Source organism: Ceratotherium simum, unplaced genomic scaffold (genome assembly GCF_057802395.1).
Source record: "Ceratotherium simum simum isolate JZ-2026a unplaced genomic scaffold, ASM5780239v1 HiC_scaffold_44, whole genome shotgun sequence".
NCBI lineage: Eukaryota > Metazoa > Chordata > Mammalia > Perissodactyla > Rhinocerotidae > Ceratotherium > Ceratotherium simum.
In genome coordinates, this window is record NW_028261260.1 from 1,547,273 (window position 1) to 1,563,926 (window position 16,654).

The following is a 16,654-nucleotide window of genomic DNA, read 5'->3' on the forward strand; positions in this document are numbered from 1 at the left end:
TTTATCAGCTCCCAGGATTGCAGTGTGTGGTCTAAGCCCCTGCAAGTCCCTAGGTCCTTCCTGCCAGGAGCACGTTGACCTTGACTCCAGGTCCCAGTGTGGGGATGCTCACTTCCTACCTGGCTCCCTCCTTGGGTTGAGCTAAAATCCTCCTCCTTGTGAGTGTTACACTTTGGGTCCTAAATGTGCCCTTCTGGGGCTCCCTGAACATCTGTCTAATCCAGGAGGGGAGATTTAAATAGAAGGGGACTGAAGCTAGAGCAAGCAGGGCTCCAGTGCCCCACCTCACAGCTTATTCTCTTCCCTTCCCCAGGAGTGCGAGATCCTGAAGAACTTCTCCTCGCCCCGCACTGTCATCTCTTCTCTGCAGAAAACATCCATATGCCACCTGAAGAACACATGGAGGAAGTTTCCTGGTGGGTAGTGCCCCTCTCCATAGGAGGACCAGGGTGGATGGGGGATCTCCTGAATGTCTGCCATTGGCCCCTCAGTCAGGTGGGAACTCCTGGGAGGCAGCAAATGATGGGGACAGGGCCTGGGCCTCAGCGGTGGGTCTCTAAGTCTCCCGGTGTCCTTAGTGCACCAATTCTGCTTCAGGACTCGGTTTCCCTAAATGCCAGGTACTGGAGTGAGCCACATTGGAGATTTTCAAGTGTTTATAGCAACAGAACTCTATGCCCAGTTGAAACTCAAAGTGGTCAAAAGAGAGCTGCTTTGTATAGCAGGCGAATGGAGACCCCAGTGACCAACAGGAGAGCCCCCTCCCAGTCCCACGAGACCTTAGCGCTCAGAGGAGCCCAGTGAGAGCACTCCTCCAGGCAGTTTGAATCTCTCAGGTTGTCAAAGAAAAGGATATGCACTTAGACCCCTCACATTATCCCTAAATTTATCCTTCCCTCTTTCCCTTCCTCTCAGGGAGAGCTCTGAAAAATTTAAGGAGAGCTATAGCCAAGACGAGTCCTTGAACAGAGAACTGATGACCAAGGTAGAGTGGAGGCTGGGGGTCTGGAAAGAGAGCAGGGGCCAGGGGGGGAGGGGGACTGAGCAAGCTGTGGTTTTGATAATTTCTCACTTGAACTTTCTCTGAAACATTCCTGTCTATCTTGTCCAGGTTAACAAGCAGAGGGATCTGTTCTGCCCATGGGCAGGTGGGGTGCCATTTTTGGGCAGGAGGCCTTGGTCATGGGACACAGTGGTGTTGGCTGGGCTGTTCCAGGACGAGTTGCCGAGCTGGCGCCATCAGCAGGTCTCTGGCTTCCACTCACATCCATCCTGCTGGATATAGCTTCTTCCAGGCTGTTGGGTGGTTGGGTGGGTTTATCCCTCAGCCTAAACCTGTCCTCAGGAAGCCAGGCCCCTGCTGCTCCTTCTATCTTCACCATGTCTCCAAGGGGAGGGCACACTGCCTGCCCCAGGGACGGGCACAGCAGGGGATTCCCCTGGCACAGGTGGACAAACAGGCTGCTCATCCTTGGATCTGAACAACTGACCAGAGACAGATGTGTGTGCATTGTGGGACTCCCCACTGGACCCCTAGAGCAGTCACTTGAGTCAACCACAGGAGTCTCACCTGAGTGCCTGGTTGGCAATGATATAGGCCCCAGGTGGCTTATGAGTAGCGTCTAGGCAACTGATGGATTCTTAGTGGATCCTGCTGAAAGGACGTTAAGAGCTTCATGTAAACGGGGAAGCAAAGCATCCTGTCACCCCCTTCCCTGTTGATCAGAGGTGGCACCTTGTGGGTCCAGTTCCTGAGTGGATAAAGAAAGAGTTCAGTGCAGGCGAATATCCTGAGTTGTTCTTTGGGGAGGAGAAGGGTTTGGCATTGCCTCTGTCCGGCATGGGGGAGAGACACTCCAGGGGACTGGGGCAGGCAGGAGCCACTCAACAACCAGACTCCCAAGACACCCCATCCTCTCCATCCACGGCTCGGCCCAGGGCCAAGCTTTGAGAGCTCAGGGGACAGGACTGTTGTCAGTGGTGGGGCTGGGGGTTAGGCAAGGATGTTGGAACAGGGCCTCTGGCTGAGAGGGGCAAGCGGCCTCTCCTCTGTTGGCCCCTCAGCAACTCACTGCCCCTGTTTGGGCCTCTGTCTCCCCATCAGGGAAATGGAGGTATGGTGATTGTGTGGTGATTGTGTGGTGCAGGCCTCACAGGGTGGTAATGAGGTAAGAGGGAGGAAAGGAATGTGGGAGCTTTCTGCCTGCTCCACCTGGAGGGGTGAGGGCCAGAACAATGATGACAGTCATGCGACAGTGAGTCCTCAGGAGAACCTGTGAGGTAGCTGGAGTTCTCACACTTTCCAGATGAGGAAACAGGCTCGGGGAGGCCAGGCCAAAAGCCCGAGCTCACACCCAGAGTGAGAGTTGGAGCTGGGCTTGTTCTGGAATCACAAGACCTTGCAGGGTGGAGTGGCATTGGTGCCAGTTCACTCGAGTCAGATGTTCAGGGTCAGAGGCCAGTGGTGCTCGAGAGAAATGGGGTGAGGGGAGTATGGTCTCGCTGACACTGTCCTCGACTCTGGCAGGAGGGGCCCTCCACGTTTGCCCCCCGGAGGGCAACCCCCAGAGAGTGCAGGAGAAGCAGCAGCAGCAGCAGGTGAGTGTGCCTGTGGAGGAGGGGCTCTGCCCTCCCAGCCGGAGGCCTCAAATCAAGAGAGGAGGTCCCTTCCTCCTGGTGCCACAGTGTCTGAATCCCCCAGTAGAAGTGACCAGGAGGGGGGCCTGGAAGAGCTGGTGTAGGATGGATTTGTTGTGGGGAGGGCCAGGGACCACATACCCTGTGATTTGCCAGAAGCCGGCCCTGGGAGGTGAGGAGGAGGAGTGTGGTGTTCTTGGGGTGTGAAGGGAGGAAGAATTGAGGGGAGGCTGCTAAGGGTCCTAGGCTGCTCCCCGTGGGAACCCTGGGGTGGGCCAGGAGGCTGAGGGTGAGGACTTTTCAGGGGAGGGTCTGCAGGGGTCCGACTTGAGAGCAAGGGCTCATCCCACCCGCACCCCGATGTCACAGGGTGTTGTCCCCTATCTTGGCACTTTCCTCGGTGACCTGCTGATGCTGCACCTGGCGATGGGTGATTATCTCGAAGTGGATGAATCTGAGGACCAGGCAGGAAGGACCAGGATCCTGAGCCTGGGGATGCGTGAGCCCCCGCACTGAGCTCTGAGCTCTCAGCACTTGGCACATCTCCTCTCATGAGAGCCTCACAGCCGCCCCTGGGAGCTGGGGCATCAGGCCCATCTTAGGGATGAGTGAACAGAGGCTCCGCCTGAGACATCCATTCTCGTTCCTCAGGCTGGGGAAGCTCAGAGCTGCCTGATGGCACAGCTGCGTGAGGTTTTATCTGAGCTGGACTCTGCCTGTCCCTCCCATGCTGCCCGTGGAGGGAGAGAGCAGTCGCCCCCCCCAAGTCAGGCAGCACATAAGTGGCTGAGCAGTCCCCTCTGCCTGAGGCCTCAGCCTCCAAGTCTGTCATCAGAGAGGGTTGTGCTGCCAGGTCCCTCAGCCTCCCCCCATGTCCTACTAGTCTGGAGCCCAGAGCCCATCCTAGGTCCAAGTCCTGTTTTCTCTGCATGCCCCGCCCCCTCTGGGGACCTGGCAGTAGTGCCACATGAGAAGGGCAGGGCATAGGGGGCTAGTCAGGCTAGGGGGCTCTGTCTGATGGACTCTGGCTGTCTGCCTTCCAGGGGAATGAGATCAACCTTGAGAAGAGGACTGAGGAGCAGCTGTGGCACTCCTTGCAGGGGAGGGGAAGGAGGTGGAAATCAGAGACCCTCTGGGGAGAACAGTTTCTGGCTCCACCCCTTGTATCTTACATTGAGTGGAAGATTTTGGTAGAAGTCGAGACCCATCCAGTTGGCGCGTGGGTTGAAGGGAGGATGGCATCAAGGAAAACTTCTTGGAGGAGGGGCTGATTATTCCCATTCTGAGAACAGGTAGAGCCTGGATGGAACTGGAGGGAAGGAGCGTTCCCAGGACTGGTCCCCTGCCCCAGTCCTCACCCCCCACAAGGCCCCTGCAGCATCCCCCAACCAGGCCCTGTCTGCATCCTCTCCTTCCCTCTGGTCCCAAGAACACCGAGTCATGAGGGAGATCCTGCTGCTCCAGGTCGCTGCAAAGAATTATAACAAGACCCCAAGGAGTGATTTGGGGCCTGGTTCCAGGACATGGAGCTGCTCAACGAGAATGAGTGAGGCCGGGCAGGAGTTGGGTGAGGGCAGGGGTGGATTCTCCCTGTTGGCCAGTCCAGAGAGCCTGTCTCCGTGGCCCCCTGGTCAGCCCCAGGCCTTATGGCATGGCGACCTCTGGGACACCCAGACTCCAGCTGCTGAGGTTTCTTTTGACCAAATTTTAGGAACTTTTAGTTTTCTAGTTGAATCTCTGGAATTGCATCAGCTCTAAGTGGGGAAACCAATGTAAAAAGATCAAAACGTGCATGTGGAGAGGACAAGGCCCGAGGAAGATCATTTGAAAATGGACTAAAGGCAGGCAGGACTTTCCCTCCTGAGACCCCGCTAGGGGCTCCATGTTCACCCCTGACCTAGATTTGAATCCTGCTGGGATCCTTGTACAGGACTCTGAATTCCTTTTCCTGCTTGATTTGTATCCAGGAGGAACGATTTCTGATGCAGCTTTTAAGGCTACTGTTGGGCCTTGTTACATAAACATGACTGCTCCCTGTGAACTAGGATTTTCAGCACCCCTGCCTTCCTTATGCAATTCCCTTTAGGGCAGAAATTCCCTAGAAGGCCCCCAGCCTCCTCCCTGGCTTGGCCTGATGGATCCCGAGTGAGCTCTACTTTGCCAGGATAAGGGACCATAATCCTGGCCAGTCAGTGACCCCACATTGTCCCTTGCTGTCCAAGGTGAATTCTGAGCTCGTGTCCTTCTGAGGTCCAAGGTCTTGGGCAATCCTCCAGTTTACACACTCAGTGTTGGTGTTCTGAACTCGTCCAAATGGGGTAATTGGGCCCAAGTCATTAAAGTGTGTCACCCCTGGGTGGCTGTGTTTTTTTCCCCAGTCTTGTGCTGTGGTTACATTACAACCAGCTGCTGGGGTGTGAACCCTGTTTGGAGCTTTGAAATATGAGGCATGACAGGGGTGTTGGGAGGTCCAGTGGGGAATGCCACGGAACTGATGATCCATGGTCGTGCATGAACACAGCCTTACCAATTAAAATACTGAAATGTTCCCCATCTGGTGGTGAATAGACACTGCTCTGATCTCACACCAAGAACCCGACCCATGACTAGCAGCTTTCAAAGGGTTACCAAGTGGCATTTTGAACCTCTTCCCTTGGGAACACCCTGTAAGACAAGGGCCAGATGAATCGCTTGGCACTTGTGTGTTATCGCCTCCTTTCTGATGGCTGCAAGTGTCACCCAGACACACAGGCTGGACTCTGCCAGGGAAGCCTTCTCAGGACAGCCAGAAGCTGAGGATGAATTCTGGTTCCCGGCATCCCAGGCCCTTCCTGACACAGCACAGCCACCCAGGAAAGTGATTTGGTAATGGAAAGACTGGGAAGGCCATACTTTCCCTCCAAAGAGAAAGAGAAGTGCCAACAGTGAAAGCTTGATCCCTCAAATAGACAATTAAATCCCAACAAGCAGTGGGTTCTTGTCAGATTACTGATGCTGAAAAGGCCTCTTTTGATAATAGCACGATCCCCCAGCTGCCATGTCCATCTTCATGAATCAAATTTCCAACACATATGGATCTAAAAAACTGAGGGAAATCTGGTATTTCCTTAGATGCAACACTGAATTAGCATGCAACAAAGAACATAAAAATGGAGACCTAGAAGTAAATACCTAATTTGAGTACATAGATATCAAAGTGCTTTTGAAACAATATTTTGGAATCTATTGGAATATTACACAAAAAGAATAATCCACTTTTAGTACGTTTTACTGTGACTGTGAGGGGAAAAACTGAATCATCCCGTGACGTTGGTAACTCGCTGCTGACTTGAAAGTAAAAATAAATGATGTACATAGTAAAAGAAAATGAGAGAACAGCATGAAAAAAGATCTTTCTCTCCTCACCTGAAACTCAACCTCTCACCTCAGAAAGAAACCGCTGTCTATATTTTCTATGTCACACAGCAGAGTTTAATAAAAGAAACGTATTGGTATGTTTTAAAGTTTCAAGAGCTCAAAGCAAGGAAACATTAGGGACGCAACCATGAGACCTCACTGAGGTGCCTGCTCCATTTCATCTGCAGTCAGGACGGCCTTCTTGGCCCCTCGTTTTCTCTGCCTCGCTAGCAAGTCTGTCCGCCATCAGTGCTACCACCAGTCTCTCTCCTGTGCTCCTCACTGCCCTTTCCTCTTTCCTGATACCTTCCACAGTCACCAGAAATTGTTGGCAGTGAAGCTGTGGAATGCCCAGATCAGCTCCTGGAATCATCTCTGTCAAATCTGAAGACCGGCAGGAGTGGGCATGGGACCTGGAGTGCAGACCACCTGCGAGCACACCTGGCAGGGATTCACCTGTGTGACTAGGTGCAAGTTTTTGCAACGCTTTGGCAAGATTGAAAGGACTTACCAGTAGTCCTGCACTGCTGCAGGCCTGGAGTCCTCGTGGTCTCTCGGGCCAGCAGACCTGGTGGGGCTGGTCCAAGGTGTCCTCCCAGAGACCCGTCACTGCTAGGATGGGATGGGATTCTAGTAACCGGCCCCTTGACTATGTCACTGGACATCCTAAAAGGGATGGAGGTGCTTAAACCAGGCTTTGGTTTGGACTGGTTCCCACAGTCACGCTGCTTCCTCTGTGAAGACATGACTATCATCCTTCTTTTCCTCTTACCCTACAAAAATAAATCATGATATTGGGTCAAATGACAAAGGAAGCCTGCCATTTTAGGACAATTATCATGGCTGTTTTGTACTTCCACCCTCCCTCTATCCTCTGGGGATCTGACCTGTGTCCTGGGATGTCATCAGGCAGATTTGCATCTAGAACAGAAAGCTCCAGGTCAAAACTCAAGGCTACTCCAGATCATTTCTCTCCCTCCATCCTGTTAACACCCCCTCCTTGTTTGAGTGTGTTTCTATTCCTTTCTTGTCCTTGTCACTCTCAACTGTACAAGTCCTGGCACTCCCTCTCAGGACAGTCGGTCCCCAATCTTTTACTAAATCCCAAATCCCACCATTTCTGTGTTTTCTGACTACTCATTTGCTTAATCCATTGACCACTCGGTGTTCATAGAAGTGAAATCAATAGTGACATTGTCAACCAGCCCTTGTTAGCGACTTACTCCCACATCCCAGATGTTCACATAATCCAAATGGTTATGTTCAAAGTAAATAATTCAGAAAACATATTCACTCACCACAAATTCCTGATATCTAATACTTTTATTCAAACACTCATACAGTGGATACCTGTCCCTCAAGATAAGAAGTAATGCCAGATCACCGATCCTCACCTTAATTTCCTCCTACCCCTATCAATCCTGGATTCCATGGACTATGATCTCAATAATTTCCTTGGAATAATAAGAAATTCCTTACCACTTAGTTATGTTGTAAACCTCCAAACCCAGAAGATCCCGATTATCTGCCATGCCGCAGCTACTGCTGGTCTTATAACAAGCTGAAGAAAAAGCAGGAAACATGATCTTTTGGTACCACTGTAATTACAAAACCATCTGCATCAACTGGGAAGCACTCATAATGCCTTAAAATTTTGTTCTCTTTTTTTGTGTTGGGTCAATAACAAAAAGAAAAATCAATTAAAAAGTGGACACGGGGGCTGGCCCCATGGCTTAGCGGTTAAGTGCGCACGCTCTGCTACTGGCGGCCCGGGTTCGGATGCCGGGCGCGCACCAACGCACCGCTTCTCTGGCCATGCTGAGGCCGCGTCCCACATACGGCAACTAGAAGGATGTGCAGCTATGACATACAACTATCTACTGGGGCTTTGGGGAAAAAATAAATAAATAAATAAAATTAAAGGCAAAAAAAAAAAAATTGGCAAAGGACCAGAATAGACTTTTTCCAATGAAGACATACTAGTGGCCAATAGGTGTATGAAAAGGTGTTTGGCATCACTAATCAGGGAATGCAAATCAAAACCACAATGAGCTATCACTTCACACCTGTTAAGATGGCGATTATCAAAACAACTAAAGGTGGCAAATGTTGGTGAGGATGTGGAGAAAAGAAACCCTTGTGGGAATGTAAACTAGTACAGCCATTATGGAAAACAGTATGGAGATTCCTCCAAAAATGAAAACTAGCACATGATCCAGCAATCCCACTTCTAGTATATACCCACAGGAATTGAAATCAGGGTCTCAGCGAGATACCTGCACTCTAATGTTCATTGCAGCTAATTTACAATAGCTAAGACACGGAAGTAACCTAAATGTCACTGATGGATGAAAGGATAAAGAAATGGAATATTAGTCAACCTTGAAAAAAGAAGCAATTCCTGCCATTTTTGACAACATGGATGGACCTGGAAGACATTAGGCTAAGTGAAATAAGGCAGACAGAGAAAGGCAAATACTCACTTATATGTGGAATCTAAAATAGTTAAACTCATACAAGCAGAGGTTAGAATGGTGGTTGCCAGGGGTTGGGAGGATGGAGAATTTGGGAGCTGATGGTCAAAGGATACAAAGTTTTAGTTATCAAGATAAATAAGTTCTGGAGATGTAGGCTACGACATAGTGCCTACAGGTAACAAGACTGTATTGCATACATCACATTTGCTAATAGAGTAGATATTAAGAGATCTTACCACAGAATAATAGTAATAAAGGAGGTGAGAGAAAACTTTGGGAGGTGATGGATATGTTTGTGGCCTTGATGGTGGTGACAGTCTCAAGGGTGTATACTTATGTCCTAATTCATCAAGCTGTGTATGGAAAAGTATGACATCATCGTTGATTCTTCTGCATCTTGAAATACGCCGTGTCCTCATCACATGAGAAAATTTTGTAACTATATATGGGGACAGATGTTAACTGGACTTATTGTGCTGATCATTTCGACATATACTCAAACTTTGAATCATTAAGTTGTACCCCTGAAACTAATATAATGTTGTATGTCAACTTTACCTCAATTAAAAAAACACAACAGACAAAATGATTTGAATATTGTAAAGGAGTTCAGTGAATCCTTGAAACTGCCCCACTCCTATATGGGAGTTACAGGAAGCAGAGAGGATGAAGGAAGATGGAAGAAAGTTGTACAAAAGAGTATTCAAATTAAAATCATTTGAGTTGCTATCAGCTCCTTGTGGCAGAGTTGTGTGAGCCCTGATCTTCTTTCACATTCATCCTGGAAAAGCATACTTTCAGATCCAACCCATAATAGTTCATCATTTGCTCTAATACGAAAATTTCAACTTAATAAATAAAACCAAAAGCATCCCTTATGTATGAATAAAGTTAGTGAACTTTACAGAGAAAAGAGCATATTTGCACAATCTCAATAAAGGAAACAGAAGAACTGAATGATGATCGAGTCTCAGTCAAGCTTATCTTTGAAAGCCAGTGAAGCCAGGATATCTTTTCAAGGATGTGTGTAGAGCTGTCAGCCTTGGAAGATAGAAATAGTGGCCTCCTCTAGAGCAAAGGACAGGCTTGCTTACTGCCCAATATAATAGAAATAACACCCCTCCCTGGGGCAAAGGTCAGCAGACTTCCTGCCCATTATCAAAGATTTGAGTTCCTTAAGCTCTGAGTTCTTGCAACCCTCTGCATGTCACCTGGCCCACTGTGTATCACCCTGTAGGAAGTGGGATTTAGTGAACTGGTGCAAATGTTGATACTCTGGCCACTAGTATTGTTGTGTCATTAAGTCCTTTGTCTCTGACCCATGGGTCTAGTTTCTTTTGCCAGCATCTATAAGACCATGGTAAGCTGACTTATTAGCTTGCAGCTAAGGTAAAATATCATACCTTTCACGGTTCCTGACAAGCCCTTAATGTAACTAGTACTCTTAGGAACAGAGAGCTATCCAGAACAATATGTATGAATATTCTTCATCGAAGACTTCATGCAACCAAAACTTTAATAAGTCTCTCTGATCTCTTTTATTTCTACCCCAAGTAGAAGGAGAGGCACCAAACTATTACAGACCTAGGGCTTGTGCAAGCCACCTGGAGACCTAGTGACCAGAAACTTCCCATGGGAAGCAAAGACAGATGGGCATATTTCCAAAATGGACACATATGCCTCCTTATCATCCAAAAGACAGTACATTATCTTAATTTATGATGATTTCATTCACTAAAATCTTGTGATGGGCCAAAGATGCACATCTAAGAAGAGTGAGACACATGGCAGTTGTAAGCAGATTAACACATTTGGTGAATATCAAACTCTGAACTAAACTTAGTGTTCTAATCTATTATAAGGTACAACAAATTTAATTAGGTCAATTAAATGATCTTTAATGGTATGCCTGATTATTACTCTGCAATAATGAACAAGAAACTCATGTAAATAACTATAATTGGTCTTACTTTAAAATATAATAGTCAAGACTGTTTGAGATAAGCTGGAGAGAAGGAAGGGGAGAAATAGATAAAAGTTAGCTGCTCTGAAGCCACTCTCAAGACCCCTGGATCTACATGTAACCCAGGAGATCGAGGCAGATGGCTGTGTGCCTAGATCCTCCTGCACTGTGGTTCTCAGGGATGTCACGGGGCTGAAGCAGCTTCCTGAATCATGTTTACACGTCCATGTGTACAATACCCCTGACCATGGGGATGAAACACCATTCAATCATCCCTTACACCCCTCTAATTAACAATTAGATTTCAGAATCATTGTATCATTACATGATAATTTATTCTTCAAACCTGTAGGATGCCAAGCTAAAAGAAAATCAAATTTCAATGGCTTCTTTTCTTTGAAGGACCAAGATGTTCTTTCACACTTGGAATCCGGATTAGAGGATAAATCCATCAAATCAATGGAAACAAGTTATGAAATGGACAGAGGGATATTTCATTCATATATACACAGTTTGTACTGTGGCAAAAATAGAGTTATATTTTAAAAAATTAGAATTTCTTGAAATTTTAGAGATTTTAAAGACTTTGTTCTGCTTATACTCCCTTTGGTTTACCAAATCAAACTCACTCTTTAATGGGCATTTCTAGCATTGAGTGCTAATAACAGCAGCTTTTTAAATTCTTATTTTTCCCAGGTCAAACACCAAGGGTAGAGGTCATCAAAAGATCAAGTCTAATCTACCTACGGGTGTGGCAGCCTTAACTATGGATGTTCAAGCCAGACATTGCCAGAAGAACTACATCTCTTCACCCATAGGTGAGTTTTTACTAGTAATCACAGAAACTTAGGGATATCAAAGGAAATTTTTTATTAAGAACCCAAGTTATAGATTCCTCTCTTAGGTTCATTACTTTGAATTTTTGACTCAAATCATATATATCGATTGGACCATGTTCAATTCTATGATCTTTAGAAGATGCAACCTACAGCTGAAGAGAAACAGATACAACACCAATATCTTATCCTCTCTGAAGCCAAACTGAGAGCCCCTGGAGTCAGAAGTTTCCAAGAAAAGAAAAAGTCATCCATCTTCGGAAGAGAGACAGTAGAGGTTAGTCAAACATTCAACTTTAAATTGTTAACATGACTTGTTAGAATGTGATGGAGCACACCTTCTAAGTTTCATGATTTTTCTCCAGAATATTGAGATGGATGACCTTGAAGTCCAGTTTCCCCATAAATGTATTTATTCCATGATAAAATTAATTTCCCTATAATTACCATGAAAATGTTACGTCATAGTCTCTGACTAAAAGGAAACAAAGCAAATTGAGCAGTTGAATAACAGTGTAATTAATTCCATACAAGGATCTTTACTGCAGCGTTATGTATAATAGTGAAACTGGATGTAATCCCATTTCTATCAAAGAAGAAGTAAACAGATTATGGTATTCCTGTTCTTTGGAATACCTCTAAAACATCTAAAATGGTAAGTTAGAATGATGTGCACTGATAAGGGGAGACGTCTATGATATATGATTTGGGAAACAGCAAATTGCAAAACGATGTAGTTATATAATTTATGTTAAAAAACTTTATGTGTATTTATAAATTCATAGGAAATTTCCAGAAGAATAAACCCCACCCTGTTAACAATAGTGGCTTCTGAGTAGGGGAGTGAGTTTCAGGGAAGGGGATGAAAGGGGTGGGTTTCACTTTATATAGATCTGTGTACTTTGACTTTTTTTACAATATGTATTTCTTTCATAATTAGAAAAATGAATGATGTGACCATTTGGTGCAGGGCAACAGTATTATGTTCACCAGTCTCTGTACTGTATGTTACTGCACAGCACGGACTGTAGGAGAAAGCCCAGAGGAGCAATGAAGACAAAGAAGACATGACACCTGCAAAAAGTCAGTGGAGTATTTCTACGTAACAAACCTTCCAGGTGAGTGACGGTCAGTATCTTCCACTGATCCAGCTCTCACAATAAACCTAGAACATGCCCAGGGTAAGCTGGAGGACTACGCCCCACTAGTCCATTCCCCGCCCAGGGCCTGTTTGTGCAGGGTGACTGCCATCAAGCAGACAATGGACTCAGGATGGAGCATGTGCCTTTGGGGAGGCTGGTAGAGAGGGACAAAGTGGAACACCAGCTAAGTGCACACACCTGAGAGGTGGAGTTCCAGGAGGAGACTCAAAATGTACCAAGAAACTGCATGAAGGGAGCTACTCGACCTCTCTGAGCCTCAGTGTCCCCCCCTGTAAAATGGGGATCACAGGCCTACTTCACAGACCTGTTGGGGAAGATACATAAAAGTGCCTGTGACAGCCAGTGTCCACATTATTAACAAAGCCGTCTCCGACTTCAGAATAATCAATGAAAAGAATAATGTTGATGAGACCAAAGACGAGATGCTCAGCTTCATAACAGCCCCAGCAGCATGAGAGTGAGAGGAGCTCCGAGTAAGCAGGGTTCTTCACAGCTCCACTGGAGAGGATGAACATGGGCTACACCAGGATAAGTGGCTGTTGTACAGTGACTCGTGTAGTGAGGGTGGGTCCCTAAAGACACTGTGAAATCCAGTTACACACAGTGGCTCCTAGGAAACAACTAAAAGCAATCAACGCAGCAGATAGGAATAGGAAGGGGGCGAGCAGAGGAGGGTCAGAGCCACAAAATCTGAAGGAAGACACTGAACCACGACAAGAGCCCAGCTCTGTCAACAGCTGCTGTGGTGGCACCAGGAGATCAAACGTCTGAGACAGCCATTGTGGGGACTGCTGGGAGCACAGTGTTCACTGCGGCCACACCCCAACAGCAGTACATCGGAGCACACACACCCTGAGACTTTCCTCTCCATTAATCCTTGTTTAAAGATGATGAGGGCCGGCCCCGTGGCTTAGCAGTTAAGTGCATGCGCTCTGCTGCTGGCGGCCTGGGTTCGGATCCTGGGCGCGCACCAATACGCTGCTTCTCCGGCCATGCTGAGGCCGCGTCCCACATACAACAACTAGAAGGATATGCAGCTATGACATACAACTATCCACTGGGGCTTTGGGGGGAAAAAATAAATAAATAAAATCTAAAAAAAAAAAAAAGACTTAAAAAAAATAAGATGATCAATATCCTCATGTTACAATGTCTCTTTCCAACCCTTGTGGACGAGTGTAATCAGAACCCCCTGAAGAAGGCACAGGCCAGAATAGGATGGAACACTGGGGCCTGGGGGAGTCGCACTGCACCTGACCACACAGACTATCACCCGGGCCTATTGAACACAAGAGAAGAACCCAAGGATGTGGTCTAATGAGAATTCCCCATCTTGCCACATTCAGAGACACTACAGAGTTTCTCTTCCATTCTTTACAAAAATGTTAAAGAATTCATGTGTCATTAATTCATAAAGGGGCAAATTCTTGACAAAGTGACAGGGTCTAGATTCCATGACCAGGTTTTTCAGATGTTTTGATAATATCCCACATTCAGGAATCAGAAATGTAACCTATTGGGATGTGTAATATAAACAAGGACTTTTTTTCATGTAGATCAACGCCCAGATTTTTAGAGATGACATAAATCATGAAAGCTGCTAACCATTCTTCCACAGGTTTCAATAAGACTTTTAAGTTAATTTACCAATCTCAGGAAAAAAGAATTTGGCAATTCAAGTTTTTTGTTTCTGCATTCAAGCGTACAGTACAGGCAAGAGAATGAGCAGAAAAAAATTAACAAGAAGGTCTTGTGCCTGCCCGGTGGCTTAGCGGTTAAGTGTGCGTGCTCTGCTATTGGTGGCCCAGGTTCGGATCCCGGGCACACACTGATGCACTGCTTGTCCGGCCATGCTGAGGCCACGTCCCACATACAGCAACTAGAAGGATGTGCAACTATGACATACAACTATCTACTGAGGCTTTGGGGAAAAAAAAGGAGGAGGATTGGCAATAGATGTTAGCTCAGAGCCGGTCTTCCTCAGCAAAAAGAGGAGGATTAGCATGGATGTTAACTCAGGGCTGATCTTCCTCACAAAACAAAAGAAAAAAACAAGGTCTTGGTTGCATTTCATCTTTTGCAAATAAGCAGGATATTTTATGCTCTGTTCCTTTCACTACTCTAAACAATTTTTAAAGAATATGGTACATCTGACTATCCCTAGGCGTGTTTATCCTGGAAACTTGCCGGAATCCAAAGCAGAGATGTTAAAGCTGATGGGTTTCAAATGCTGCCCAAGTGCTGTCTACCTTGAACATCCCTCTCCCAAAGCTGGACCACCAGTCTCTTCCTGAGGGATCAGAGTCATCACCCGTGTCCCTGAGAGACTGGCCACTCAGGCCTGAGCTGAGATTAGGCTATCAATCTAAATGGCAAAATGCTTAAGCTATTCTCATCTTAAGGATGCTGTTTCAGAGGCCCCTGCACTGGAATGGGTTGGTGAAAATGTTCTACTAGATACTTGCCTGGGAATTGGGTTGTTCTCCTCTGCCCTTGGCGGATCCTGGGGAAACCAATGATTAACCTCACGGATGCCTCAACTTCCACTTCTGTGAAAAAGGCAAGCAACAGCCACTGTTACCACCCTGCAAAGCTCTCAAGTTGTGCTTGCAAGAGGGGCCATAGGGCGAATTTCTCCCAAAAGCTGATGAAATGATGGCACTTTGGCTGGAGAAGGCAGACGGCAGCAGGCAGAGGAAAGTTTCTGGGATGTCAAACCAGTTCCCATAAGCACTTTAGAGAAGCACCTGGCACTGGACTAGGTAGGAGGCTGTGGAAAGACCCACAGATATGCAGGTGGGAGGAGGAATCAAGCAACGGAGGGAGGCGATGTGGAATAGACATGAGTCCGGCTTCAATTTTGGACAAAAGCAGTTGCATGATGCAGGCCCGCGGCTGCCCATGCAGCCGCCACACCCTCCTAACTCCTTGGTCCCTCTCATCCTGTCACATCCCTCTGAGACTCAGTCCACGTGGAGCAGGTGCAGGACCACAGGGCAAAGCACACCTCCTTGCTCCTCCCCTCAGGGCTAGGCACTGCCCCGTGCCCAGAGCATCCTGGGAGTTGTAGTCCTGTAGTCCTGCAAGCTCCCAGCCTGGAGCGGTTGAGAGACAAAAGCTCCCAGCATGCACAGCTAGGGGCCCCAACTCCCTCCTTGTCCCTCCACCCCTGGGCCCCACTCCTCTCCTTGTCCACCCCACCCTCTATCATGCCTCTTCTCTCTACCACGCCCACCCTCCATGCCCTGCCCACTGCCTGGAGTATGCGCAGCGTGGTTGGGCTGCATCCCTTGAGGCCGGTACTCAGGTAGGGGTGGGGCTCACCAGCCTGGCTGTTGCTGAGGATGCTTGCAGCCCTCCTTGAAGCTCCCTGGCCAGTATTTGAAATGTAAATTCAATATCTAAAATGGAAATACCGGGTGACTGGGATCCTGGAATTTGCCTTTTCAAGGCCACTTGTCCTACTATCCCCTCCATCCCTCCAGGCTGCCATGATCCTCCCTTTGGACTCCATGGTCAGGGTCGTTGCAGAGATCCTCCCTTTGGACCCCGCCTGCCTGAAGGGCCTATACCTTGGTCAGGCATCTTAGAAGGACTGCTGTGAGCCATGTCATAAAAAGGAGAAAACATCACAGTGGACAGCCCCAATTCCTGCATATACAGATGGGAAACTTAGGTGCACTGGTAAGTGACTCCTAAGCCGCTTCAGGGGACCACACGCAAGCCCCTTCTCCGACGCTGCACACAGGCCTTGTTCACTGGACTTCCTTGGCCTCATTAACACAGGCAACAGCACTGAAACTTCCCGTTGTTCCTTCCCACAATGTCAGGGAAGTTTGTGTAGGAAGGTAATATGCAATTTCTGCTCTACTATAGGGCTGGCTCCTTGGGAACCAGTTTTAATATCTCTTTTTAAATATACCCACAGAATCACAAAATAATTAAGCAAAATAATTTGTTGCTCTTGGGGGTTATAGCGATAATTCTCTTGAGTCGTTTTTCCATTTAGCTTCTCTGATTGACTCCAAATACTACAGCACCACACCCTTCTAGACTGGTAGATGCACAGCTCCACTTCTTTGCAAGGAGGACACACAATAGCAGAATATCCATGGCCCAACTTTCTGGAGCATCAGTATTACTACAAGATTTGGAAGAAGCTAAGTTAGGTCATTTCCAAGG

General features: G+C 47.3%; 1 protein-coding gene across 3 annotated transcripts in view; it reads left to right on the forward strand.

The window, feature by feature from the left end:
* Positions 1-16,654, forward strand: part of LOC101390292 (ral-GDS-related protein-like) — a 256,999-nt gene that overhangs the window by 175,557 nt on the left and 64,788 nt on the right. The window contains exons 21-28 of one of the 3 annotated variants that reach the window (XM_087428276.1): positions 314-416; positions 2,528-2,598; positions 3,681-4,183; positions 11,170-11,291; positions 11,449-11,586; positions 12,329-12,427; positions 15,958-16,156; positions 16,482-16,653. In XM_087428276.1, the coding sequence (XP_087284402.1) occupies positions 314-416; positions 2,528-2,598; positions 3,681-3,908 (402 nt within the window). In that variant the 3' untranslated portion in view covers positions 3,909-4,183; positions 11,170-11,291; positions 11,449-11,586; ... (1 more) ...; positions 15,958-16,156; positions 16,482-16,653. Of the gene's footprint in view, positions 1-313; positions 417-2,527; positions 2,599-3,006; positions 4,184-11,169; positions 11,292-11,448; positions 11,587-12,328; positions 12,428-15,957; positions 16,157-16,481; position 16,654 lie in introns of those variants that run through there. The other 2 variants (XM_087428277.1, XM_087428274.1) reach the window with 2 other exon arrangements.